This window comes from Hippoglossus hippoglossus, chromosome 1, assembly GCF_009819705.1.
Source record: "Hippoglossus hippoglossus isolate fHipHip1 chromosome 1, fHipHip1.pri, whole genome shotgun sequence".
Lineage (NCBI taxonomy): Eukaryota > Metazoa > Chordata > Actinopteri > Pleuronectiformes > Pleuronectidae > Hippoglossus > Hippoglossus hippoglossus.
In genome coordinates, this window is record NC_047151.1 from 22,163,996 (window position 1) to 22,189,757 (window position 25,762).

The window sequence follows — 25,762 nt, forward strand, 5'->3', positions numbered from 1 at the left end:
AAGTTTGATCAATTAAACCTGCTCTGATATTCGAATTACTCCCTCGTGGATATAATTAACCAAATAATTTGCTTTATTGAACATATAAGATGCCTTCACACAGGAAACAAAAACAGACAACTGATATGCTTGAAATGAAAAAAGAAAAACCCACATTTTATTGCACTTAAGTTATAAGAAAATAAAATTCTAAGTGAATCAAACAAATACACAATCCCTTTAAGGTTTTTTCTGTCTGTTTTTCTTTTTCGCCAGGCAGTTTACATGAACCGAAAAAATAAAACACCTGCAACAAATCTGATTTCTCAAACCAGATCATAAATTAAAACAGAGGGAGAAAACAACGAGAAGAGATAGAGCAAGATTGTTTTCTTTTTTCTTTTTTAATATACAGTGTTATACCACTTTCACAGTTCAGCTCGAGTTGTGACTCTTAGAGATTGAGACGATTTTTCATTTGGCTACAATGCTTCAGTTCACGTTTGTTGCCTTTTTGTGTTTTATTTTCCCCGCTGACGAACCACGAGGCTGCGGCCGCGGTGGTTTGAACGGCGACACATGTAACACTACGACTCCCCGGCCGCTCCGCCCGTCAGCTGATGCTTGTGATGGTCTCCTCTGTTGCTTCGGACATCTTTGAGTGGAACGACAATCGCACATGGAAACGGACAGTTCTTTCATTCATGTGGTAAGGTTGATACGTCTGCTAGTTTTTTTTGTTTTTTTCTTTGCCAGTCCACACAGCACATTTGTACATTTCTCCAAAGAACAGGCTGAAAGAGCTTTGTCCCAAGGAATGTGTTTACAAGTTGCCCATTAACACGCTGAACACACGTACTCATGCACACGCCGCACACACAGACACACGCACGCCAACAGTGTACATCCGCTTGTTTCCTCTCTGCAGGCGATCCCGTCAGTATCTGTCGGACACGCTCCCTCCTCTCAGCCTCGTAGAGGCACGTTTGGCTCAAGTTTCAGTGGCAAAAACAAACAAAAACAAAAATGTTGGATGTTCATCTTTTGTCATCGTCTCTTTAAGTCCAAACACACAGAGTTTGTTTTGGAATTTCGCCTGGGACTAAAACGTCACAGCAAGTAAGAGTTCCATCGCTCTCTTCTTTCCCATTCATCTAGCAGCATAAATACAGTTTGGCCACTGGGGAGAACAGTAGAGGGGGAGGGGCCAAGGGGAGGGGGTGTCAGGGGCGTTAAGCCGCTTTGAGCAGAGAGACGTTTGCCTCTCGTCACAGCGCCGCCTTCGAGGAACCCACCCCAGCTAGACTGAAAAATCTGGACAGCACTGATGTTGATGTGGAGACGGAGCTCCAAACCCAGGTATGTAGAAAACAGAAAGGAAGAACAAACAACTCAAACAAACCCCCCCTCAAAACAAACTTGTGACATAACGACAGCAAACCTAAACCGAGCAGGTTTCTAATACTGGGATTTGTTGCTGTTGGCAACGGCAAGGAAAGAGGAAAAAAAAAAAAACCACAACAATACAGAAACCCCCATTCATGTGATAAACCAAAAAGGAACTGAGATTCACAGTTGTGATTGTGTGCGATATTGTTAAAACAAACTACAGAAACCGAGTGGAAAACGATAAGAACGGAAACGGAGTGAGAAGAAACAACAAAACCTCTGAATCCTCTCGTTTACATTGAGCAGCTCTTTACATGTAACTGTGGAAATTCACCTTTAAAACATCTCCCACCTTCCTCAAGCGTTTTCCTTTCTGGTTTGAGAGTGTGTGTGTGTGTGTGTGTGTGTGTGTGTGTGTGTGTGTGTGTGTGCGTGTTTGAGGGAGCATACTGATGAGGGGGAAGGGGTGTATGTGCGGGTGGGGCTTTAAAAAATAATATATCTCTATACATCTCAAAATCTGTCAGGCTTGAAGTGAAACCAAGTCTCTGTGCGAAGCTGACCCCGAACCGAAAGGGCGGAGAGTCACTTCAAAGAAGTTCAGTCGTCGTCAGTCGTTCCTTCTTCTTCTTCTTCTTCTCGTCTTTTCTCCCGGCTAATCAAGGGACAGACCGCTCATGCCCCACCCCCTGCCCCTTTTCCAGCCCAATCCCCTACGACTCCACCTCAGTGTGGCGCTCGGGGTCAAAAGCAGGGGCTAAACACATGTGAGGGTCTGTGGCTTTGTCAGTAACGTTTACCCAGGAGGCGGACAGGGAGGATAATGGTGGAGGACTGGACAGCCCACTGGTGGTGGTGGTGGTTGTAGAATTTGTTTGGGTGAAGAGTTCTCGGCTTCGGGCCCTCTGGTCTCCAGGCGCCTCGTCTCCCACTCTATTCGTTTGCGCTCTTCGTCCTTACCCACCACGTCCCCCTCACTTCATGTCCACGTCAAAGTCCAGCACCAGCAGCTTGGTCTCCTCTGTGCCGTTGCGGCTGCCGACCGCGCACACCAGCTTGGTGTTGGAGGCCCGGATGCGCCACACCACACCGCCGCTGCCGCCGCTCTCCAGCGTCACCAGGTTTCGGATGAACTCGCCCGTCTTCAGGTCCCACAGTTTAACTGTGCCGTCGTCCGAGCTGGTGATGACAAAGTTCTTGTTGAACTGGAGACACGTCACGGCGCTCTGGTGCTTGTGTGGACCTGGACACACAGAGGGAACTGATGGTTAGTGGGATGAAGTGTGACACACAAAAACACACTTTTCTTTTTCACTGCAGGAACCAAGAGACTTTGTGGTCCGCAGCTAAAGGAACCACGATCTAAATTTAGTTTCTCATCCATAGTTGCTGCCCATCAAAACCTCCTGGGATTGGATATAGATCCTGAGCCGAGAGGCAAAAACCACCCGGATCAGTTTAATTTAGGAAACCACACAATGTATATAAAGAGGGACGACATGGCAGCTCCACAAAAGTGAAGCCAAATAACCTTGATCCCCACCTGGTGGCTGGCTGCAGTATAGGTCACAAACTCCGCCCCCTGCATGTTAGCAGACGGGACATGGACCAAACTAAAACATCAAAATACACGTTACGTTTTTCTAAAAGATGGTTTCAGTCATTTGAGGTAGTTCTCTGTGGTGCTAGGGTTAACTTTTTGAACAACAGGAGGAAGTGGAGATGCCCCTTCCATCTTTGAGGTATTTTGAGGAAACCCTGACCTGGGCAGCTCCAGCTCCCTCTGTAGCCCCTCTAGTCATGTCTAATAACTCCAGAAGTGCAGTGAGTGGTACAGTGGTAGACGGGTGACTTTAAAAACGACAGATTTGTTGCATAACAAACTCAGCTACAGAGAAAAGCTCGTCTCTTCTTCCTGAGGCAGCGGTGACGGAGCAGTGAGGTCTTCCTGCTGTCGTCAGGCTTCAGGACAGGGACGCAGTGAGATGTTCGGGCCTGTCACTGTCACGGAGGCTACGCAGCTCTGGCTACATCTCCGTCTGCTGTGTGTGTTTGTGTGTGCTGGCAGGAGGCCGCGTTCAAAGTGAAGATGGCGGCAGTTACCGCCTTCATTGAGGTGACTTTATTTGCGACTGTGCGTGTGCGGTGACTTTAAGATTTCCCCCGAGGGGCTTGAAAATGATATCTTAATTAAATCAATTAGGGCGACACAAAACACAAACACGCTCAGAATCAAATGCTGGTAAATGAGCTGATTTTTTCTTCTTTACTGACGTCGCCATAGCAGCAATTTCACCGAGACGAGTTTAATTCGTTTTTTCCTTTTATTTGCGACGATAATGTGTTGAATACTCAACGTCAACAAGCTTTCTTCAAGCGTCTTTTTCATTTCTGTCTCGGGTGAGTTCAAAGGCTGCGTTATTTACCCATGTGTACAACACTGCTCCGCACCAACCCCCCCCCAACATCCCGTCTCCTCTCCCCCTCCTCTGCCTCCCTCGTCTCCCCATTACCACAACAAAGCCGGCTGCTCCATCACTATACCTTTCCTCCCTCCAGCTGACAGAGGCTGCCTTGTTATTGCCCTTTTGTCTTATCAAAAACACACGAATGAATGACATAAATTGTCTACTGACCTAATTATATGACCTACAAAGTTCTCTGACCCTCTTCCCCTCACTGTAGTCACCCCCTCTTCACAAAGCACACACACACATCCTCCCCCTGGTCTTATCCCACCCTCTCTTCAGACTCTCACAGGGGCATCCTTTTGTTCAGTGTGTGTGTGTGTGTGTGTGTGTGTGTGTGTGTGTGTGTGTGTGTTGTTTAGAGGACCAGCTCGCAGCGATGTAGTTTGTTAATGAGGGCATTTAGGGGTGGGGCACCGGTGGTGGTGGTGGCCGCTGCTTTTCAGCAAAGGATTTCCAGCTCTCTGTGAGGCACCAGTGCTGCTAATGGACTTAGGGCCATTCAAGCAGACAAAGGGTATAAGAGTGTAATCAGGACCAGCAGACCCACAAGGTGTCGGCCCCAAAAGAGCCACACACACACACACACACACACACAAACAGGTCATTCAGTCTGGGTTTTAATTGGACTGTCAGTTTGAAGCCCAGACATGTGCTTATTCATCAGGGTGACGACGACTGTATTACACTTACTGTAGATACCTTGTCGTGAATAACTCAATAAAAAACAAAAGGTGTCGGGCTACAGTTACATTCTACTCCACTGTTAATCTCTGAGAAATTATTTAATAAATTTACTACTTATACTGTTACTTTCTGTTGCTATGTAAAGAATCACCTCCATCTACTTGCAAGATGTGCATAATTTAAGTTACATAAATGAAATGGCGCTTCCTGTTTTCACTAAGGCTCCATCTATACTTCTAAGTTTTTGTAGTAGTACAGATATCGTTACAGTGGTATTAGTATTTATTTAAAGTGTTTTAAACGAATTCTGGTGTTCCAGTGTTTTAGCTCTGTATCAGTAATAATCATTGTCCTGCCTGTCCACACTACAACGCAGCCGCAGAGTTTTCAAACTTCTCCATTTTATTTGCTCGAAAACACTGGAGAAGTGTGGACAACAAAATGCAGCGGTGTGTAAGTAGCCTAAGCTATAATCTGCGTGCACAGCAGCCTGCTGGGACGTTAATCTCACCTTGCAGTGTTTGTAGGCACTGGCCCGTCTTGATGTCCCAGATCTTGACAGTGGAGTCTGCGTTGCCGGAGACCAGGATGTTGTCTTTGAGCTCCATGCCGCTGGTGAGGGACTGATGCCCCGTTAGCGTGTGGATGCAGTTGCCCGTCTCCACGTCCCAGACCCTAATAGACGTGTCCAACGAGCCGCTCACCACGTGGATCCCATCAAACTGCAGAGAGTAAAGATCAATTTAAAGGGGCTGAAAGCCAAGCTGCCAGTTCAGGGTAACTACAGATGTCACCTTAACTTGCAGATGATGGCTCGGACGCCTACACAGCGTAGTTTGGTCCCATTAACAAACCCAAGATTGGCCTCATTGAAATGAATGAATTTTATTGATCGGCGGAGCAGCAACACTTAAACAGCAGCGTGGCACAAAAACCAATCTATAAGTGAAGTGAACAGCCTCCTGCTCTGGCAATGATGACACCAGCTAAAGTGCGGTGTCATCACGCAGAGTGGGTGAGAGGACGTTTTAGAGGACATGCAGGGATTCATATATTCAAATCTACAACACATCTGAGGACGAGACACTATGTGTTAATAAAATGTACAGAAATAAGAAGAAAATTCATATAAAACGTAAAATCAATTGACTTGTTTGTGTGTCTTCGTGCGACACATTTACAGATGCTGCTCACCTGTAATGAATACACTCTGTTGGTGTGGCCCTGCAGCGTGTGGAGGCAGGTCTCCGTCTCGGGGTCCCACACTTTCACCATGAAGTCGTAGGCACCGCTGACCACCCGCCGGCCATCGTACTGGACGCAGCGCACCGCCGCCACGTGGCCCATGAGGACGTGTAAACACTGACCCGTCTCGATGTCCCAGACGCGCAGTGTGGCGTCACGAGAGCCACTGACCACCCTGAGAGGAAACAGGACACAGAGACACAGAGTCAGGGACAAATAGCAAAGCATTAAAAAGATGAATGCACGAGTCTAAACAAACACTTAAAACAATTGTGAATTCAACGCGAGTCTTTGTATCGGACTAGATTTTCCCAGAGAATGAATTTCTTCCTACACGGCCGTTCTGTGAGATTACTTTCACCGCTCTTCATTCATGCTGTGGCTGCTCATTGACAGGCTAATGAAGCAGCTATGAACATTTTCTTTTGCTCCCGTGACAACGTGTAACCCTCGGAGTCAAATTCATGTTCGTACTTGAATGTACAAAACACCTCTTTGACTCTTTAACAGCCGCCCCGTCGCTCCGGATGGAAAAGAAAAGACGTGTCATAGGTTGTAGAAAGGGAAACTCCCCCGCAGGGAGGAATGCTTGTGAAAGTTTCACTCAAGAGTTTGCACCAAGGGTGTGATTTACATCTATTTAAAAGATTTGAAGTAGAAGAAAAACATTGAATTCTTTCACTGATTGACGCTGCTTGATATAACTTCCACTACAGCTTCGAGAGAAACTTTGACGTTCCTCCGTATTGTGAAGTTCTCTCTTTCAAAGGATATTTACATAGAAATAAAAACACACTGTAGATACACGCGGCACATTCTCTTTATAAAAATGCCTCACGGTGCTACAAAGATGGAAATCACCAACATGTTATTCACTGTCTGCCGGCAGCTCACAGCGTTTCCACTGGGTGAGTAATCAAATGCTACACACACAAAAAAAATAAACCTCGCTGGGCCCTAAGGCGAAAAGAGCACTTTGAGTCTGGAGTGTAATACTGAGTGAATAAGTGAGCAGCAGTTCACTTAAGACGCCTTACAGGGTCTATTTAATCTCCATGTGACCCGACGCTCTCTGTGGGTACTGTCCTCTTTCACTGCTGCAGAGCTGCTCTTTTAGCTCGGTGTGAGGGGGGGGGGGGTTATGATTCATACATTGTGGAAGTTATGCTTATTCACGCTTGATGAGAAGATTGTTGTTTTCACACTAAAGTTTGTATAAATATGGATTCAACAATAAGTTATAGGGTGTTAATTACAGAGCTTGTTAATTACATGATACCATGTCTTGGTATAAATATTTCTTTATACAATTAGATCAAAATCTAATTATTCATTTACAATAATCACATATAATACCACAAAAATGAACATGATGCACTATTTAAAGCAATTGCTGATGAAACATTTTCTAGAAGTGATAATTAAGTGAAGGCAACATTTCCACCAAGCAGTATAAATAAGTATATATATCATAAACACATGAAATGTAAATTTAGCTAAATCTACACTTTACGATCTGTAAAGCTTTTCAGTCGTTCAGGTCATGGAGTTGCGTACATATGCAACTGGACTTGCGAGTTTGTTGAGGACATTTCACCTCTGATCCAAGACGCTTCTTCAGGACAACGACGCTCAACTAGATTAACTGCATTGCGTTCAGGTTAGTTTTCCTTCGAGCTCGGACAGAAAAATGCAGCCACGCTATTCAACAACATATTTTCATAACGCTTTGGGTGACGTCTTAAAATGTCTTATAGAGAATTTCAGTTTAAATCCATACCAAGTTTGAAAAATGGCTAAAAGCATCATCTATTAAGAAACCACTTTCCTGACAGTTTTAGATAAAGCAACATTTTTATCATGACAGATCTCTTTACTGTTACACAAGACTTAATAAGGCGTACAGATGTTTACCCGTGAGATTCCCACATACCTTTTCTCATGTAGGTGCATGCAGCGCACTGTTGAGGTATGCCCATAGAGGGTGTGGATACATTCTCCTGTCTCTGCGTTCCAGACCTTGAGTGTGCGATCAGTGGAGCCGCTGATAATAATGTTGTCCCGCATCTGGGATGACCACACGCCCCCTGTGTGGCCCACCAGCGTCCGCAGACACTGAAAACACCACAGAAGAAGAAGGAGGAGGAAAGTCTTGATGAGTAAAGTTCTTCACTCCTGTTGTAAGTTTCAAAGACACTCAGGGTGATTGCATTCATACATATTATAAATTAGTTTAATAAAAATCACATTTGGGATTGGTTTTCCTTCAGGGGAAAAAAGACAAGTTAGATTAAGCTCGTGTGACCTTTAATGTGAAGGAAGAGCTCAGTCCCTTCTACCTGCTGCTGCTGTACTGGGACACAAACTCTCCGCTGCCTCTTATAATTGCTTTTACTTATCTGCTGCAAAAGCGGCAGATGTATTCTCTTTGCAGAGAGGGTTGACAACTGTCTTCAATGAAGAAATGTGCACATTGCTCTGCATTGGGGATGGTAGATTAGCTATTGATCACAGTAGTTATGGAAATCTTTCAGATCAATTGAATGTGAGTCCACGCGGTTTGTCTCATTTGTCCCTGGATTTAATAATAATAATAATAATAATAATAATAAATGCATTAAATTAAAAGCCTTTGGGGAGAGGAGAGGAGCAAACTGTGCAGGTGGTCGGCCGGTGGTGAGCGCGCTGGTTGTGTCAGGCTCAGCAGTGTACAACATGTGACCCCCTGACTGCAGCTGATAAGCCGCTGTGCAGTGAATGGCGATGCAGGGCGAGAGGTTTTATTGCAGCGAGGAGGAGGAGGAGGAGGAGGAAGATGGCACTGCAGCAACAGCAGCAGCAGCAGCAGCCGCCGCCACCCCCCCCTGTGATAAAGAGAATCACTTCATTAAGTGTGGGTCAATGTGGCATGACCTTTTAGTCCACCTCACCACAGTGTTTTAACTCTCTTGTTTTATCACCACGGCTTTTTCTCTTAGGTGTAGTGAAAAAAAAAAAAAGCAGAACTACAGCAGGTTACTAGATTACATGATACTGCACATTTCAAACATGGCAGAAACATGTGGGATATTATCCAGAGTATCACATTCAGACCCAGATCCATCAATCCACATTTGTGACAGATCCGTGCTTCTGCGTTGTAATATTCAACTACAGGTCGGCAGGTTTTTTTTATAATCACTCTCAAGGATGGAGGATTTTTTTTCCTCATGAATCGAATGCCAGTACTCGAGGTTCCAAGAAAAAGACGAGCAGTGTGTGATTAGAGCCCACTGAAACACTGCGTGGGATGAGAGAGAGCATCTGAAATGAAGGGCTTAGGCATCTTTGTCTGTGTGTGAAACAAACATAAATAAACCCATCTGTGAGAGTGAAAGAAAAATATTCCTTTTCATTCTTTTATATACTATCTATATACTTAAATATTTTCCTCTTCATTGAAAGAACAAGGTCAAAACCTAGTGTGTAGCTGAGCCGCGTACGTCAATGTGTGAAATTGACTAAACAATTCATGTGAGACGTCAGTGTCGGATGTTGCGGATGTTCATGATGTCAATGCAACACATTTCCACTCTGTCAGTTGGTTTCATGCATGTATTTGCACAAAGACTCAGTCTGACGTTACATGAACTTTTTACCAGGGAGCTGGGAAAATATTGTCTGTTGATCGACTGGGAAAAAACTCCCCAAACTATACCAGGCGGCCAACGGTATAACTTCAGTAATAATCAAGAATTCAACTAAACACACCCAGTAACACACATTCATCAATGTAGCACTTGGTTTCCAGGTTTGCAGCAACAGATAATCTAAGTACTGATATTTTTCCTTTGCTATGAAAAATCAATCTTACTCAACCTCAGCAGGACGTATCAAAAATAAGGGTTGAGGGGCATAAAGGTGAATTGATTAAAAGCTTAGCAAAGGCGAAAATAAACTACCAGAGGTTAAGTTGTCATTATTATAGATTCACACACGATAGTCAGTGGAAACCTAATGTTTGAGCTTGGTTGGCAGGAGTCTATTAAACAATCAACACTTTCTACATAGTAAACACTTCAGATATCTACCCACTACTTTGGACAAATTTCTGCTTTCCTCTTTTGCCGCCTGGACCATAAAGTATGCTAAACTCTTCCAAGTTGTCCTGATCTGCAGCGTAATGATGTTGGCAGAGGAAGAATCTTTGCTGCCGCCTACGTCGCTATTTTCTGCTGGGACACCTTTGGCCAACCGAGCCACCACAGTGATGCGTGATATGAAAATATGAAAGTGCCTTAACTTGGCATGATTTTCCCTGAAACAGCAAAAAAAAAGAGAAAAAAAAGAAAACGGACCATGCTTTCAGCTTGTTGAGCAGAAAATCGCAGGATGGAATAAGGCAGAGAAATGAAATCTGCGAGGTCTTAAGGTTTCCTTAGAGTTTTATTGGGATGTCAACACATTTGCCCTTTTCCAGTACTTGTGCAACTGGTTTGACGAGATGGGTTTGATTTACCGATTGACTTGACAGGCTGACGACATGTCCCGTAAGCACAGATAATTACACTGTGCTTTCCTTCATTGATAAACGTTATGAAAACACAACACCTCAGCCTCTGATGTGCCAGATTGCCGTCACAATTCAACAAGATAAATAGTAATCTCCACGCGTCTGATCAACCTAATACCCCCCGGGTAGTTTCCCAGCTCCAACAGCAACCCCTGACGTGTGTTACTTTAAAAAGGAGGTGAAGGTAAACTGGGTGTCCGTGCAGCTGAGGCATCGGTCAGAGGACACGTCTCCCTCGATACAACAGCAGTCCACGGGTCTGCCATCTTAGATCCGCCTGACAGCTGAGGTTGCTGCTGACAGGCACCACCAAGGACATGCGCTGCTCTGTTAAGCAGCAGACAGCCACCTTTGAAGCAATGATATGTGCTGCTGCTGTTGTTGTGCGCTCGGATGGGAGATTGACGCCCCTCACTGACGATGGAGGACAACCCAAAGACAAAGGTCTGCTCTTGAGTGTTGTCTCAGCAAAGGAAAACAAGCTTTTTAAAAAAAAGAAGGTCTTGAAGCGCACATTGAAACTTAAAGTCAAATTCTTCTGTGACTTTGAAACTCCAGAGTTTGCTCAATCTCTGACGCAACAGTTTCACCACAATCAAATCCCCATTGTCTTACCTGATCACTAAGCAACGACCCACTTCTTTCAGGGGTGTGGGAGCGTTTCCATACGATATAATAACTCCCTGATTGCCTCACAGCAAGAGCTAAATACGCGGTGTGCTTTTATATAACAGGGTAAATCAAGGGCAAGACAAAACCTGCTGCAAAGATGAACACAAGCAGATACCTGTCTTAATGTTCGTGGAATTACATTTTAAAATGGAGTTATAGTTTACATAACTGGAAAAAATACTGTCTCAATATCCAGGTTTTCCCAGATGCGTGGGAGCTCTACATCAATGACCCACGAGTTTGATAACTACACAAGTCACAAACAAATCTTTGAGAGAAAAAAAAAGATATTGGACAGATTCCATCGTCTGTCTGCATCGTATCTGATGCAGTATTTAGAGCTGGGTTGGGGAAACTGAGTGGAAAATAACACGAGGACATTTTGAAGTGATGCAATATTGCTTGACTGGTCCCACACTGTGTGGTTCACAGGGGAATCTCAGTGATCGCTCTAAATTGAACACACAGTTCCTGAGTAAAAGGAGCAGACACGTATCTGAGAGGATGTGTGCACACTCTCTTCCTCTGGCACAGTTTGTCCACAGTGTGACCAATTTCTTTTTCCATCCTATCGAGATAAATTCTCTGCCTGCAGCAAAAACCACCAGAACGGCACCTGAAACAAAATCAATGAAAGAAAGAAATACATCCATTCATCTTTATCTATCTCCCTACCTGTATATATCCATCCATTGATCCATCTATGTATGAATTAATCTAGCTATCCATCCATATATGTATCTGTCCATCAATCATACATCTATGAATCTATCAATTCAAACCTTCATCCTTCTCTGCATCTATACATCCATCCATCCATCTATCAACATATCTACCCATTCATTCATCCATCCATCCATCCATAAATCTATCTACCCATTCATTCATCCATTCATCTATCTAAATATCCATGCATCAATCCATCCGGCCATTCATTCATCTACTAAGTATCCATCTACCCATCCTTCCATGCATGTATCTATCCAATGACCCATCAATGTCTTGATATCTGGGATTCATCCATTTATCCATCTATGTATCTATCAATTCAAACATTCAACCTGTTGTGTATCTATCCACTCAATCACCATTCATTGATCCATCCTTATGAAGAAAAGCACAGCGGTAACCACTGATCTCTGGAGAGTATGAGCTAGTTTTCTCTTCTAATCTTTAATAATGCACCAAACTCATCATACTGATTTGCAGCGAGGACTTTTGTCTGTTGAATGAAAAACGACCCAGAATCAAACCCAGGTGATGGAGGAGAGAAAAGAAAAAGCAAGTCCTCACTCTAATGGCGTCAGACTTCAGAAGGAGGATGTTTAAAGACTCATAGGAGTTTCTCATCTCGGCTTATCATCATGTTTCTACCTCGTATCGATCCGAGTTCTGAGTAAAGCTTAAGTTCTGGTATTAGCTGCTGAGCTGTGGAAGGCTGGTCTGAGATTTTCTTGAAGTTAGGGGATTTATGTAAGAGGTAAAAGGCTCAGCAAGGTCAAACAAATCACTCTTTACCTGACAGTTATGGGGGAGAGGCTTTCCTAACATCTCGGTCATTTGCAATATGAAGGAGGAGAAGAAGATATGAAGGAGATGAGGGATGGATATTGTCGCGTGGACTCGGAGCCACGAGACGCATTCATCCATTCATCACAATCCGTGTACCATTGTGCAATCTCTGATAGCCACTTAACGGCCTGCATCTCACAAGACCGAGCCGACGGCCAGAAAAAACCTAGCAATCAAGTCCTCAAATAAGCTGGCAAAGACAATAAAGGATGTTGACGGCAAAGCAGAAAAACAAATGCAGGTTCTGGGAATCCCATTGTATTTTTACTTTACAGTTTTACCGGCATCGACAGCCACTTCATGCGAAATGGTCGACTAGGCTTAATTGGCCATTCCTCTCCAGCGAAGGATTCTCCCTCTGGTGTTAAGAGCTAAATAAGCAAAGAGATGAAATCCACTGAGGGGATGTGCTCTGAATACACCACCCAAACAGAGATGGATTTAGGCTCATCTCCTCCTCATGACTAATGTAAGCAAACAATTCGGAGGCGGATTTGCATTGTAGAAGCCACGGACACAATGAACTGTGCGTCTGTGACGTCTGCGCGCACGGTGGTTTCATAAAAAGCCACCGGTGATGTGACTCATCGCACACTTCCACCACCAATGTGGAGCCGCTGCGGCTGTAACTCAACAACTTGTCATCTAGATACGCGGTTGGGTGAAGGAGAGCCAATTTGTGCTCCATGCCTATCAGATGACCTTGGTGAAATCTGTTCAGATCAGCAAATGCTGTGACTATTATGCGTGTAATCACCAGTGGGCTGAATGCCAAGTTCACTATCTGTTAGGCCGAGACTTTGCAGGAATGAAAAACAAGCTCTCTGGTATATTGAACAGAAAGAGAAACCTGCTGCAGTGTGATCATGCGGGATATTAATTTATTTAACGGCTTTTTTTTTTTTTATGAAATAGCAAATTCTCAGCCCGACCTTATCTCATTTATTTAAAAAGGTCAGAAGTTGAAAGGACCAGGGATGGAAGGAGAAACAGGCAATAATGGTCCGGCGGTGCACGAAGGATTTTTAGTAAAAAAGTCCAGCAAGGAGGCACGAAAGTGTTGTGATTTACAACAACCTGTGAACCTCTCTCAAACACAACAGTGCAACAAACTGCCTTTCTGTTTAACACACAGCATAAAGTTGAAGCATAGAGCCTGTGGCTGCAACAGTTCAGCTATGAATACTAACACTGTTCACAGATACGCTGTGTAACAATTCTGCAAAATGGCTCAATGTGAGACGAGAGTATAGAGTCTTGCCCATGTTTTATGTATATGGCTGTGTATATATGACGTGCTACATAATATGTAGCACGTCATATATACAATGAGTTGCATGTCGTTGCAGAGAAAAAGCGGCAATCCTTCATTTCTAATCAATATGTCTGAAAAATTCATGAAGTTTAACTTGATCTTTGTGTCTCAAATCCATTATCGTCTGACAGCGCAGAAGGAAAAGGAAGCCGGTGAGACGAAAGCACAGAACAGGAAACACAGGAGCAGTTAACTCTTACCTTTCCTGTGATAGCTGACCAGACCTTCAGCGTGTTGTCGTCGGAGCCGCTGACGATGCGGTTGCCACAGAACTGGAGGCAGGTGATCACGTGGTCATCGTGACCTTTCAGCACCTTTGAGAGAAAGAGACGGGATGAGGACGACAGCAGGAGGAGGGTGGACGTGCACTGACGACGCAAATGGGCGAGAGCTGAGGGCGACAACGGCACAACGCCGTGTCTCTGTTGCTTTATACATCAAAGTGAGGTGGAGATAAAAAGGAAAATGTCATCAAGTGCTGCAGGTGCACGCCAATCTTTAATCGGAGCTGTGTGTGTGTGTATGTGTGTGTATGTGTGGTCTCTGTTTGCTACCACTGGGTCACAGGATTGCTCGCTCAGCAAAAGAGAGAGCACACTGTATATGCAAAGCAGTATGAAGAGCACAGTAACCACATTTACATCAGCGGCGTCCTAAAATGACCTGCGGATGTTTCTATAGCAGCAAAGGCCCATTAAGGATCAACTCTCGCATGCTGGTCAGGCTTTATCAGAAACTCCTGAACGGGCAAAAGACAAATGGAGTCTATAGATTGAAGGAGAAAAAGTTCACCCCCCGCTCTGGTTCACTTATCATTCAACACAAATACCTGACCCATCACTAACTTTCCATCAGCTCCGCACTTCAGACCCGTATTGAACCATCTTTCTGTGACTCAGAGCCATTTGATGTCAGATCTCTAAGATCAGCTGGGTGGAGGCGAACCTCTGGGGGATTTCAGGTTTGAAGGAAAAGCTACCTTGGGTGATTTGAGGTCGCCTCTCCTCCAGTTAGTGTCTATTCTGTGCTGCCTGATGTAGGCACTCTTCCAGGGGCTGTGAGTAAAGCCAGGCTTGACGATTTTCCTCTTCTTGAGGGGCAGAGGCTCATCGATGCCTGTTAGGAGACAGATGGCAGATGATTAGACTAACAAACACATGTTTTTCAGGTTAAAAGTTTATTTCAAAAACCGGTACAACCACAAGATTAAGCAGAGCACGGACCACAGCGATCGCTCCGGACTGCTCCCACTGGGCGACTGCATGTTGTCTCTCTGCCTGAATCTTAAAACTCACCTTCCTCCCTGCATTTCTCCCTCCACAGCAGGTTGTCTTCTGCCAGGATGCGCCAGTAGCGACACGTCTGGGCCGCCTGGAGGAGGTCTTTCGGTTCCAGGAATGACAGGACGTACAAAGCCAGCTGTTGAAAGACATGGGTAGGGAATGTCAGGGGTGTAAATAGAACAGGAGACACAAAGAAGACCCTATTGTTTACCAGAGCAGGTGTGTGCGACACCTCATAGAAGTAAACTATGTAGACTATGATAACAAAAAAGGAAAGCACAAAGTAAAAACTATAAGCGCAATATAAACAGCACGAATCCAACTGGCAAGGATACGCAATTGTATTTAGCATTTGACTGAATCCACATTTCTATGAAAGCCCAACAAAAAACATACAATAGGAGCTTCACAGAGCAGGTAATGATGCCAGCAATACAGTTGGTTAAGCCAGTAAATAAAAGACACAAAACCTGCTGCAATGAGCTTAAATCTGGACCCTCGAGCAACAGAAATATATATTGTAGTCCGCTGCCTTTCCTGTGTTTTGACAGGTAAACATTCGGACAAATCTATCAACACAACATCCGTTTCAGCTGTTAAACAACGCAGTGAAACTGCAATTATGTCAGGTGACTGCTCTGTATCAGCTTAAAAAAAAAGACAAAAAAGAATGATTATAGGTTCATTTTACAGATTGAGGTGAAACCTATTGAGAAAATAATGTTCTTTCATTATGTTCCACTAATCTGAGGTGACACTGACCTGAAACACGCTGTGTGACAAATTCAAGGGCATCGTTTTCCTGATTTATTGGTCTATATAATAATAGCACGATATTGGGTATTATTTGACCAGATGTTCGTTAGAGGACTGTGATGCTGACGGGAGGGAATTAGGTTGGATGTTTATTTTTTTTTGCTTGCAGATGAACTTTCTGTTGATCGTTTACTCAAGTAATTCAGTAACTGTTTCGTCTCCAGTCTAATCCAAGTTGAGACAAAACTCTGGTCAACTCTCAGCTGAAAGTAAAATTTTCTGTGGCAACACCCAGTACAGACATGTGGCACTAAATAAGAAAAACTTTGTCGAGACCACAGAAGCAGGGAGGGCTTCATCAACTGTTCTCTTATAGTTTGAGAAATATCCTGAGCCTGTCTTCAAGTATTAGAGTTAATTTCAGGTTTATTTCAAATGGCTTGGCCAAAACTCAACTCTATCCCCCCCCACCTATCACTTGAAAAGTCTGTTTAAACCACTGGTCATTAACCAAGGTTAAGGATATTTCAGCAATTCTAAGAACGGACCTCTAGTCGAGTGATTGCTTATAATGTGTGATACAAGCAGCCTTCTGCAGACTTTCAATTCCAGCTGCATGAATAGTGTGACCACAGGGATTGTCCTGTTAAATTTGGCGGCGCCACCTGATGCATTTCCAGCACAAGAGACTGAATTGTGAAAATAATTCAAAGGGGACCAGATTAAATAGAAAAGACACAGTAAAGAGGAACAAAAAGAGTATTAATGTCCTGGTGTAAACACACATGATGCTGTTTGCATTTGGCTTTGGAGCCTGAAATCTTGCATCCTATTGCCTCACTCACTAGGCTACCAACCCCTGCTTCGTCCCAACATCTGCCACACAGAGACAAGGTGTTAAGTATTTGATCAACTCCGCAAGATACCGTGGATTGAGGCTGTTTCGTAAGAATCCCTCATGTGATCTTATCGTCACTGTGGCACTTCAGATCGTTTTGGTTGCAGAGCAAAAAACAAGATACCCACTATGGATGCAGTTAGATGATGGGAGGGAAGACGGCGATGGGATTAAAGCTGGAGGGGAAGCCGCATCCCTCCCATTCAGAAATAACGTCTACCACAAAGGATTCCCGTGGGAGTTCGGGTCAGAAGGAAGAGGCAGGAAGAGGATAAGAGGTAGAGAGGAAGCTGCAAGTGCTAAGAGAGAGAGGGGGGGGGGGGGGGGTGCAGGAACTCACCTCTTTGGGAAGCAGGGAGATAAAGTCTCGCTGAAACTGCGGCTCGATCACCTGCATCATATGCTTGACTTGTGTGGGCTCACAGCTGTCAATCAACTCATCCAGCGCCAGCAGCTTCTCTGGGCCAGTCCAGCTCTGGAACACAAGACAGAGGACGGTTTAAACATTATATTACATTCATTTCGCTGCGTTCAAACTCAATATCAACGACAAAACTATATTTTATTAAAAACTGAAATTGAATTATAAGCAATAGTAACATTTAGTGCGACTGTACGACTGTATTTTTTCAGACACATGTGAACACAGACATGTGGAAGCAGACTCGTCCTCAGGTAAAGAGTCAACTGCAGACGAGTTGGAATACCGACCCTCCAGATGTTGAGGTGCAGCCTCTTTTTTACTTTATTAATTGGTGAGCTGGCGTGCGACTAACATGAAGACTGAGGCTTTTTTCCTTAATTTCCCTCGGGATCAGTAAAGTATCTAATCACTCGCTGATATCGCTACATGCACATAAAGCCATACTGTTCTTTATAATCCCCACAGTAAATCCTTTTATATATTCTTTCATATACCTTGTGACTCACTGTGACAATGTGTTACTGAATAAAAGACGAGCACTGTGCAAATCGCTCTGTTCACATTGATTCATACAGAGCAGTTATGACGTCTGTACAGGGAGACTTACAACGGCCTTTTTTAAACTTCCTTACTTTTGTCTTTGCCCTGAACAAACTTCTCTACCATCGGAAGCATGTAGGTGTTAACAAAAGCAGCCCAACGGTTTTTTTTGTATTCCATAGAAGGTACCTCCATCGCCGTGACAACAAGACGTGTAGTGACATGTTTGAGGAGGTGGTTGCCTGCAATAACCTACACATGTTACTACTGTCTGAATGGTGGAGTATATTTAAAGGAAGTGCATTGTTACTTGCCGCAGCTCAATTACTGCAGGTCACTTTTACAGTTTTACAAAGAAAGCTGCAACCAGCATCACCACAGGCCGAGCAAACAGACACATTTAGAATGTGCACCAGTATTTTTAGCATCCCAAACAATTGTGGATGGGATGTGCTGGTGTCAGTAAAGAAAAAGTGTAGCCTGTTAAAAATATTGAGCTGCACAGGTTTGTAAGATAGCTTCAGACTTTTGTCACAGCTAAATGCAGGGTTATTTATCATATCACTTACATTTCTAGCTCAGCATTGACATCGACGAGCAGCTACAGAATGTAAAGTTTTGTATTTTACAGGCGAGAGCAAACGAATATAAAAATAAATCATTTTCTCTTTTTATTTCAGCGCAGTTTGCACTCGTTTCTCTCTTCTCTCCTCTCCAGAGGTTCTTAAAATAAACTTTGCAAGTTGGCCATCACAGGTGTTAACGCACGAGTCGAGCACTGTCAGCACATAGTTAACTGCACGGTGACATCTGGACGGCCACACCCATCACAGCTGTAACCGTCCAGTGTTAACTGAAAACAGCGCTGGGGGGCGTTACAGGCCGATTGTCCCAGTTTTTTCACCCTCCATCTAAATGCTCCAGTGAGCTTATGCAAGTCCGACACCTTTGATTAGAGCATCCTGGAAAGAAGTGGCTTCGTGTAACGTGTCTGTAACTTGTTAATGTTCCCTGCGTGCCCTCCACGGCAGCAGGGAGCAGCTCGGGGCGCCTGCCTGGTGCTCGCAGCCGACACGTTAGTGGAACATTTGTACATCAAGAAACCAGATCATCAGCAGCGTTATTAGAGCTCTGTGGGCTCTTGGTTCTCCTGCTTGAACATTCAGTTTTTAAAATGCCGGCTGCTGAATTGCGCCGTATTGTGTGTTGCACAAAACAGCCACGGTTGTTTTTCCCTCTGTGGAGCTCCGAAATCCAACAATGATTACAGGCTCCGAGGCAGGATGGAAAACCAGGCACAAGCATACCACCTGTCATTTGGCAGCTAAAAGCTTGAGGCGGAGGTGTTGGTTGCGGAGGTAATCAGGGGGTTTAGAAACCTCCCCCCCGAACACAGGGAGGACCACGTATTAGTTACTTAGGAGTTACAACATTTTCTCCCATAGATTTTGAGACCTTTTGTTCCAACACCACAGTTTCACAGTTCCCAACCTGAGAGGGGATTATGCGTTTCACCTGCTTTAGCGTTGGAAAGTAGTTAATGCTGTTATGTTTGTTTTCCAAGCAAACATGCAAAAATGTTTTTAACAAGCAAGTTCATTTATAGTTCAAGACCGTTCATTAATCCTTATGAGGCTGTAAACACTGCAGCAGAACGCTTCTGAATATCTACTTCAAATCGTACTTCTGAAGAGCTCGATGTTTTCGAGGACGAACCTGAGAGGTTAATTGCAGTGTGTTGTTTTGGGTAAACACATTTTTCCTGTCCACATGTCAGACCCACTTCCTTAAATGTCCCATAGCTTCTTTCACAAGTCAACATCTGTGATCACAGAGCTGAGATTTGAACAGGCAGGAAATTCAGAACGGCTCCAGGCTTCAGATTACTCTTTCGATCAATACATCATCATGATAATTGGCTACTGGTAAAATACTTTGGTTCAGACATTCAGGGAAACAATGAAGTATCTGCAGAAAAAGTCCTACTAAGTTCAATAAAGACCAAGCACTCAAAAAGACTGCAACCTCAAGGTTTACTGAAGTTTGAGCTACGACGACGCTGAGGGGGCAATTATTTCATCTGTTATGTCAGTCATGGTGACGAGCTCCGCTTTAATGTTTTATTTAAATGTATTCAAGCCATGTAAAGTCAAGCTAGATGTTCCTGTATGTTTGTTGTATATAAGTAATAGTCCAGCATTTTGGGAAACATGCCTTTTTGCGATATTATCAAGAAATAGCCCCAAACATTAATCTCCATAAAATCACAACTTGTCTTTGTTCTTTTAAAAACAGGTTTTGGAAAAGATTAAACAAACGAGATGTAACAGGATGATCAGTGACCTTTACAGTTGCTGGCAGGCAGATTCTGTTTGTTTTTGTTTATAAGAAAAGACATTTGGCTGCTGGCTGTAGATTCATATTTAATGGACACATAGGAATGCTTTCAATCTATCTCCCCATCTCCTTCACAAACTAATCCTTTAATGTAAAAATGTGACTTTGACATGGCCGCGTGTGTCCTTGGGTTGTTTTTTTTTCTAAGTGCAAAGTCGAAAAATACCAGAAATCTGAAAGTTTTTGTCCCTGCACAAAACACTGTTTTGTACTTGTTCTTTCATATTTAATAGCAGCTACAGGCAAGGACTGGACCGGGGAATGTACAGATTGTAAATTGAGTTTTAACTGCTGGTTGTCTGAGCGGTAGGTCGGAGCTGGGTTTTGTCAAACAAACCCACATCTGACATAATGATGTGGCAGGATTTCTCCCGGTGCTCGTGATGGCCGGTCCGACTGACACATTGGTCTGTTCTCAATGTGTGTGTGAGGGAGAGAGAGAGGGGGGAAGGGGGGGGGAGGGGCTGCATACAGCTCTAAAACATTGATATTGTGCAATGTGTGGGGAAAACCTGAACCAATTATACAGGAAATCAGAGAGACCCCATTGAGGCTAATATGTTTAAATGAGGTCTGGACTCATTAGACCTGACTTCTAATGTGAAAGATATTGTTCTATTATGTTGCATCTGTACAGAGAATAACAATATAGGAAGAATTTAACTATAATGTAGAGAAATGATTGCAGTATTACCTCACAGTGCATTTGCTAAGTATTCACTTTATTCCCATTTGGCTGGAATGATGCTAAAATAGTTCAAATTTATTACCCCCTCATGAGTCTACACATAATACCCCCATTATCAGAAAGAGAAAATTGGACTTCTGCGAGTTTCTCCGATCTCCAAACAGGATCTCTAGAACCCAGTCACTCTCAGAACAGCCCTGGTATTTCCAAAGGTCTTCTTTTAAAAATGATGGAGGTCACTGTCTCTTGGGAACCTTCAGTGCACTTCCAGCGTTCAGATGTTATATACAGACAGGTGTTCGCCTTTAAAATCAAGTCCAGTCAATTGACTTTACTGCAGGTGGAATCCAGTCAAGGAGCAGAAACATCTCAAAGATGATATGAGGATTGAAAGACCCCGAGCAAAACATCAGGCATCGTGGCAAAGTGTCTAAATACTTGTGATATTTCATTTTTAATACATTTGGGCAAAACCCCTAAATTCTTGTTTTAGCTTTTTGTTTGGCTTTGTCAATATGAGGTGTTGAGTGAAGAATAATGAGAGTAAATTGTTTTTATTCTTTTTACTTTAGCATGTAGCTGCAACACTATAAAATATGGAAAAAGTAAAAGGGTCTAAATGCTTTCTGCATGTCTCAGTGTGTCCACAGCCTCTACAGACACAAACAATAATTCCCTAAATTGGTTGAAAATAAGATCAAGTTAACAAGCGTCTTTTCCAATTTTGCCTATGATGGACGCAAAGTGACTTCATAAGGAACCTGAAGTCTGCATTTCTGTCCTTGGATAATGCAGTAGAAACAGATCACAAGGTAATAATAGGCTTAGATCCTCCTGCCGTATGACAACATCTGTTCAACTTTCAATACAGACTAAGTCTACAGTAGACACATGTGGATCTTATAACTCCTTTTACTCCGAACAGGTACGGCTAATTCCAATTCCACGCAACAGTGCCTGTGGTAATGTGATGGGCCAGAACAACACGGCGGCAATTATCTCGGAGCCTAAGTGAACATTGATTGGGCACATCATCTGCTTTTTGATGAGCTTTTGCTCGAGGGTTCAGATTCACCTGGGAGGGAAGAAGGAGAAGAGCGGAGTTAGACTCACCTGAAATGTTCGGAGCCATTCTTGGAGACCCGTAGGTGGCTGGATTGAGGTGATGCGCCGTCTTTGTTGCCCCTGACTGTTGGCTGTTCTGATGTGGCCAAATGTGGTGGGTGTGGCTGGACATGGGACAATTCCCGTCGGGCTGAATTTCACAGGGAGAAAGCAAACTTAGTGGAAGTATTACAAACAAGAGAAGAGATAATGCATACATTGAAGATAAACAGACATTAAAAGGAGTCGCCATTAATGAGCTCTATTAAAAAACACATTATGAGGATGTTTATTTGTGAACCGATTCATTTTGCGATGGCTTTTGTAGATATTTCCACTACGAATTATTTTGACAACAGCGCCAACACTCAAGATGGCCTGCGGGTAAATGGGACGGCTTACATTGTTAAGTTAAATATTTAAAGATGTTCTTTAAAAGCATTTTTGCCCATTCACTTGTTTGATTTAGCAATAACAAAACACACACAAGTGGAAAGCAGCTGTTCTCTGTCGGTGGAACCACATAAAACGTGTTTTCTTTTCCGTTTATGGCAATTTCCTTCAATTAACCCCCCATTCTTTATTATGCACGAGATATGAGCAAATAATCAGTTGTGTTGTTAAAGTATCTTGAATTCACAAAGCCGAGTCGTCATTTATTGTCTTCAAACAGCAACTAGGATAGTTAGAGTAATAGTCAAAAGAACTCTTCATTAACAAATGGCAATAAAATACAAACTAAACACCAAAACAGTGTTGCTTCAGAACGATAAAGGTATTTTATGTTCCTATTCGCACATTTCTTAGTTTCAAAGTGTATTATTATTATTATTCACCTGTAGCTAATCTAAAAGACTTCACTCTTTATTATTTGCCAAACTACTGTTTAATACTGGCAGGTGTCGCCACTGTTTTATTCTTCTCATTTGAGGGCAGGTTGAATAACAAAACTACCCATCTGTATAAGGCAATAAATAACATACCTAGATATTAACATAAGGTTCGATCAACACCTCTGAACAAAATCTGAAAATCCTGACATAGGTAGAGCTGGATGGAAATTATTAAATTATAAATAACACAAACATAACCCAAAAAAATAGAGCTCAAATTAAGAAGAGTATATTTTTTTAATGTAAAACGCAAACATAAATCATTCTTCTACATAAACGCTGATATGGATATGTCTGTGAAAAGCTCATATATAATATTATGATATTAATCAGCCAATAACTCTACAATAAGTGAGGGTATATATCAGAACTGCATTACTTTTAGCTTAGTATACGTACGTAACTGCCAGCTGAGTGTATAATTCTGATTCAGAGACTTGAAAAGAGTGACTACAGAGTGAACCCCCCCCCCCCCCTCTCCTGTTGTCAGAACCGAGATGCGAAAAGCAGCGCGCATCTTCAAAGGGCAGCCGTGCTCCATTGTAATGTAAGGGGCAGCAGGAGCGACCGGCCAGTGGGCTCCCGCAATACTTCAGATTGTGCTTGCTGACAGCAAAATGGGAATCTGGGGGTCTATTTCATTACTGATTCATTTTTAATGGGAGAGGAAGCTGAGCCGGAGCCAGTTACATGGCATTTACAGTTAAGTGGCTGTGTTCAGTCTGAATTTTAATGTGGCTACATGTGAACACGTGCATTAAATATTCAGGGTTAGAGAAACATGTGCGACTGCGGGGCTGCGTGCTGGAGATACAGTGAGATGTGAAGCATCACTCCGTTTGAAAACAAAAGGCCTCTTTGTTCGTACCTTCTGATATATTCTTATCATTAATTTTCCTGCTAGGCCCATTTTGTATGCATATAGCATGAAAATAAGGAGATAACATTTAATTACTTTCATTCTAGGAGGGGAAACAAAAGCAGGATGTTGCAGTACAGGTCTTATTTGTGAAATGCAGGTTTCTTTACCTTGGATACTCTGGGCCTTTGCAGGGCTTTTTTCCTGAAGGGAAAGATCGGACCTCGGGGCCATGGTCCAACTTCCTTTTCATCTACAAAAGAAAATATAGAAGAAAGACATTAGAAAGCAGCACAAAAGCACAGGAGGAGACCGTGTTGAAACACAAATAGAATTATTACACTGCATCCTTCTAAGAGATAAATAAACACGAGGGTACTTCTGAAATGGTCTGTATATCATTTTTTCCTTCCTCTCCGATAACTTTCCAAGTCACTTTACTTTTAAAAGAGAGGCCAGCTCTTGAAAAAGAAAAAAATGTAAGAACAGACACAGTTCATGGGATATTTAAAAACAGTGGTGGAAGCAGAAAATTGCTTTTGCAAGTTACAGACTTTGTTAACATTGTGTCTGAAATTCAGCATAATAAAATACAGACACCAGAGTCTTGCAACAGCTTTATGCAAATGGGAAATTAATCTTTAATGGACGGGCGAGAGATTCGGTTTATTAACATGGCCCGTAACAAAGCAGAAAGGTGCTAGCCATCAATAGATGAAGCTGCTCAACCTGAGACGAGGCGGCAGGAGACAAAGCAGGTGCTTGTTTTACACTGCTCAGCTTCACTTTGATTATTTTCCATGTTGGGAGGCACATTACTGGTGAACAGTGATCCTTGGGCAACAAAAGACGCCCTATAATATCCAGAGGAAACCACACATTCATACACAAAACTCCACGGGAACAGTGTGTTCATGCACACAGTCTTCAGGGAGGGTAAAATGCGCGTTCTTTGGCACTGAAATTCTTTGCATACTGATACGAGAAAGAAGAAAAACAGAGCAACCCTGCTCTTCGTCATTCTCCATCACCTGCATGAACACACACACACACACACACACACACACACACACACACACACACACACACACACACACACACACACACACACACACACACACACACACACACACACACACACACACACACACACACACACACACACACACACACACACACACACACACACACACACACACACACACACCACCCAGTCCCTGTTATACCACCTACCCTACAGCACAAACAAAGGAGTCTGTGTAAAAGGACTGGGCAAGCCAATTTACTTCATCCCATGCCTGCCACTCTCTCTGGCAACGCTTCTCACCACACATGCAAGTGATCACCATCGCATCGCCGAGTCCCTCATGAATAAACAAGCAAACAGAGGAACCGAGCGCTGATTTTTAAGTGTCACGCCAAAATAAGATATACAATGTGACAGACCGGCCTTGTTCTGTGATTAATTAAATATGTTTCATGTTTAGGCGGAGACTTGATCACTGTCCTGTTGTTTCAGCCTCAAATAAAGACACAGATTGAACAAAGTGCCAGAAACATCTTTTAAATTAAAAAAGGATGTCTCTCTGGGTTTCAGCACAAACCTGCAATATTGTAAAAATAAAACAGCCACAGCTACAAGGGTCTATTTTGACCATCAAAACATTTCATTGTGTACAAGGGTGATTTATCCCTGAGCTGCAGCATGTGGGTTTTTCATTCCACAATATTTTTTTTTACTTGTCACACCACAATTTGTACTTTCTTTTAGGATGAAAATATTTGGCAACAGTTTGTCTACAATTACACTTCAGCCTGTGCAGCAGGATGCAACCTGTACTGAATCTGTGACAGAAACCCCATCTGTTCCCCTGCTATTGCTGCAAGAAACCACATTCGAAATGCAACTTTATTTTGGTCTCGAAGGCAAACAATGCTCTTGTGATGTGTTTATGTGAGTGCAGAGTTGCAGGAAACGCCTCGGGCATTTGACTCCACACTGTATGAATTTACAGTGGGATGATTATCATCTCTCCTCGAG

General features: G+C 43.2%; 1 protein-coding gene across 2 annotated transcripts in view; it reads right to left on the minus strand.

Annotated features, from left to right (window-relative positions):
- Positions 1 to 535: 535 nt before the first annotated feature.
- Positions 536 to 25,762, minus strand: part of LOC117769841 (F-box/WD repeat-containing protein 7) — a 61,889-nt gene continuing 36,662 nt past the window's right edge. Inside the window, exons 2-11 of one of the 2 annotated variants that reach the window (XM_034599096.1) lie at positions 23,892 to 23,974; positions 21,979 to 22,120; positions 17,157 to 17,291; positions 15,175 to 15,298; positions 14,859 to 14,995; positions 14,080 to 14,193; positions 7,702 to 7,883; positions 5,718 to 5,943; positions 5,035 to 5,245; positions 536 to 2,611 (exon numbers count right to left, since the gene is read on the minus strand). In XM_034599096.1, the coding sequence (XP_034454987.1) occupies positions 2,343 to 2,611; positions 5,035 to 5,245; positions 5,718 to 5,943; positions 7,702 to 7,883; positions 14,080 to 14,193; positions 14,859 to 14,995; positions 15,175 to 15,298; positions 17,157 to 17,291; positions 21,979 to 22,120; positions 23,892 to 23,974 (1,623 nt within the window). In that variant the 3' untranslated portion in view covers positions 536 to 2,342. The remainder of the gene's footprint in view (positions 2,612 to 5,034; positions 5,246 to 5,717; positions 5,944 to 7,701; positions 7,884 to 14,079; positions 14,194 to 14,858; positions 14,996 to 15,174; positions 15,299 to 17,156; positions 17,292 to 21,978; positions 22,121 to 23,891; positions 23,975 to 25,762) is intronic. The other variant, XM_034599029.1, reaches the window with a different exon arrangement.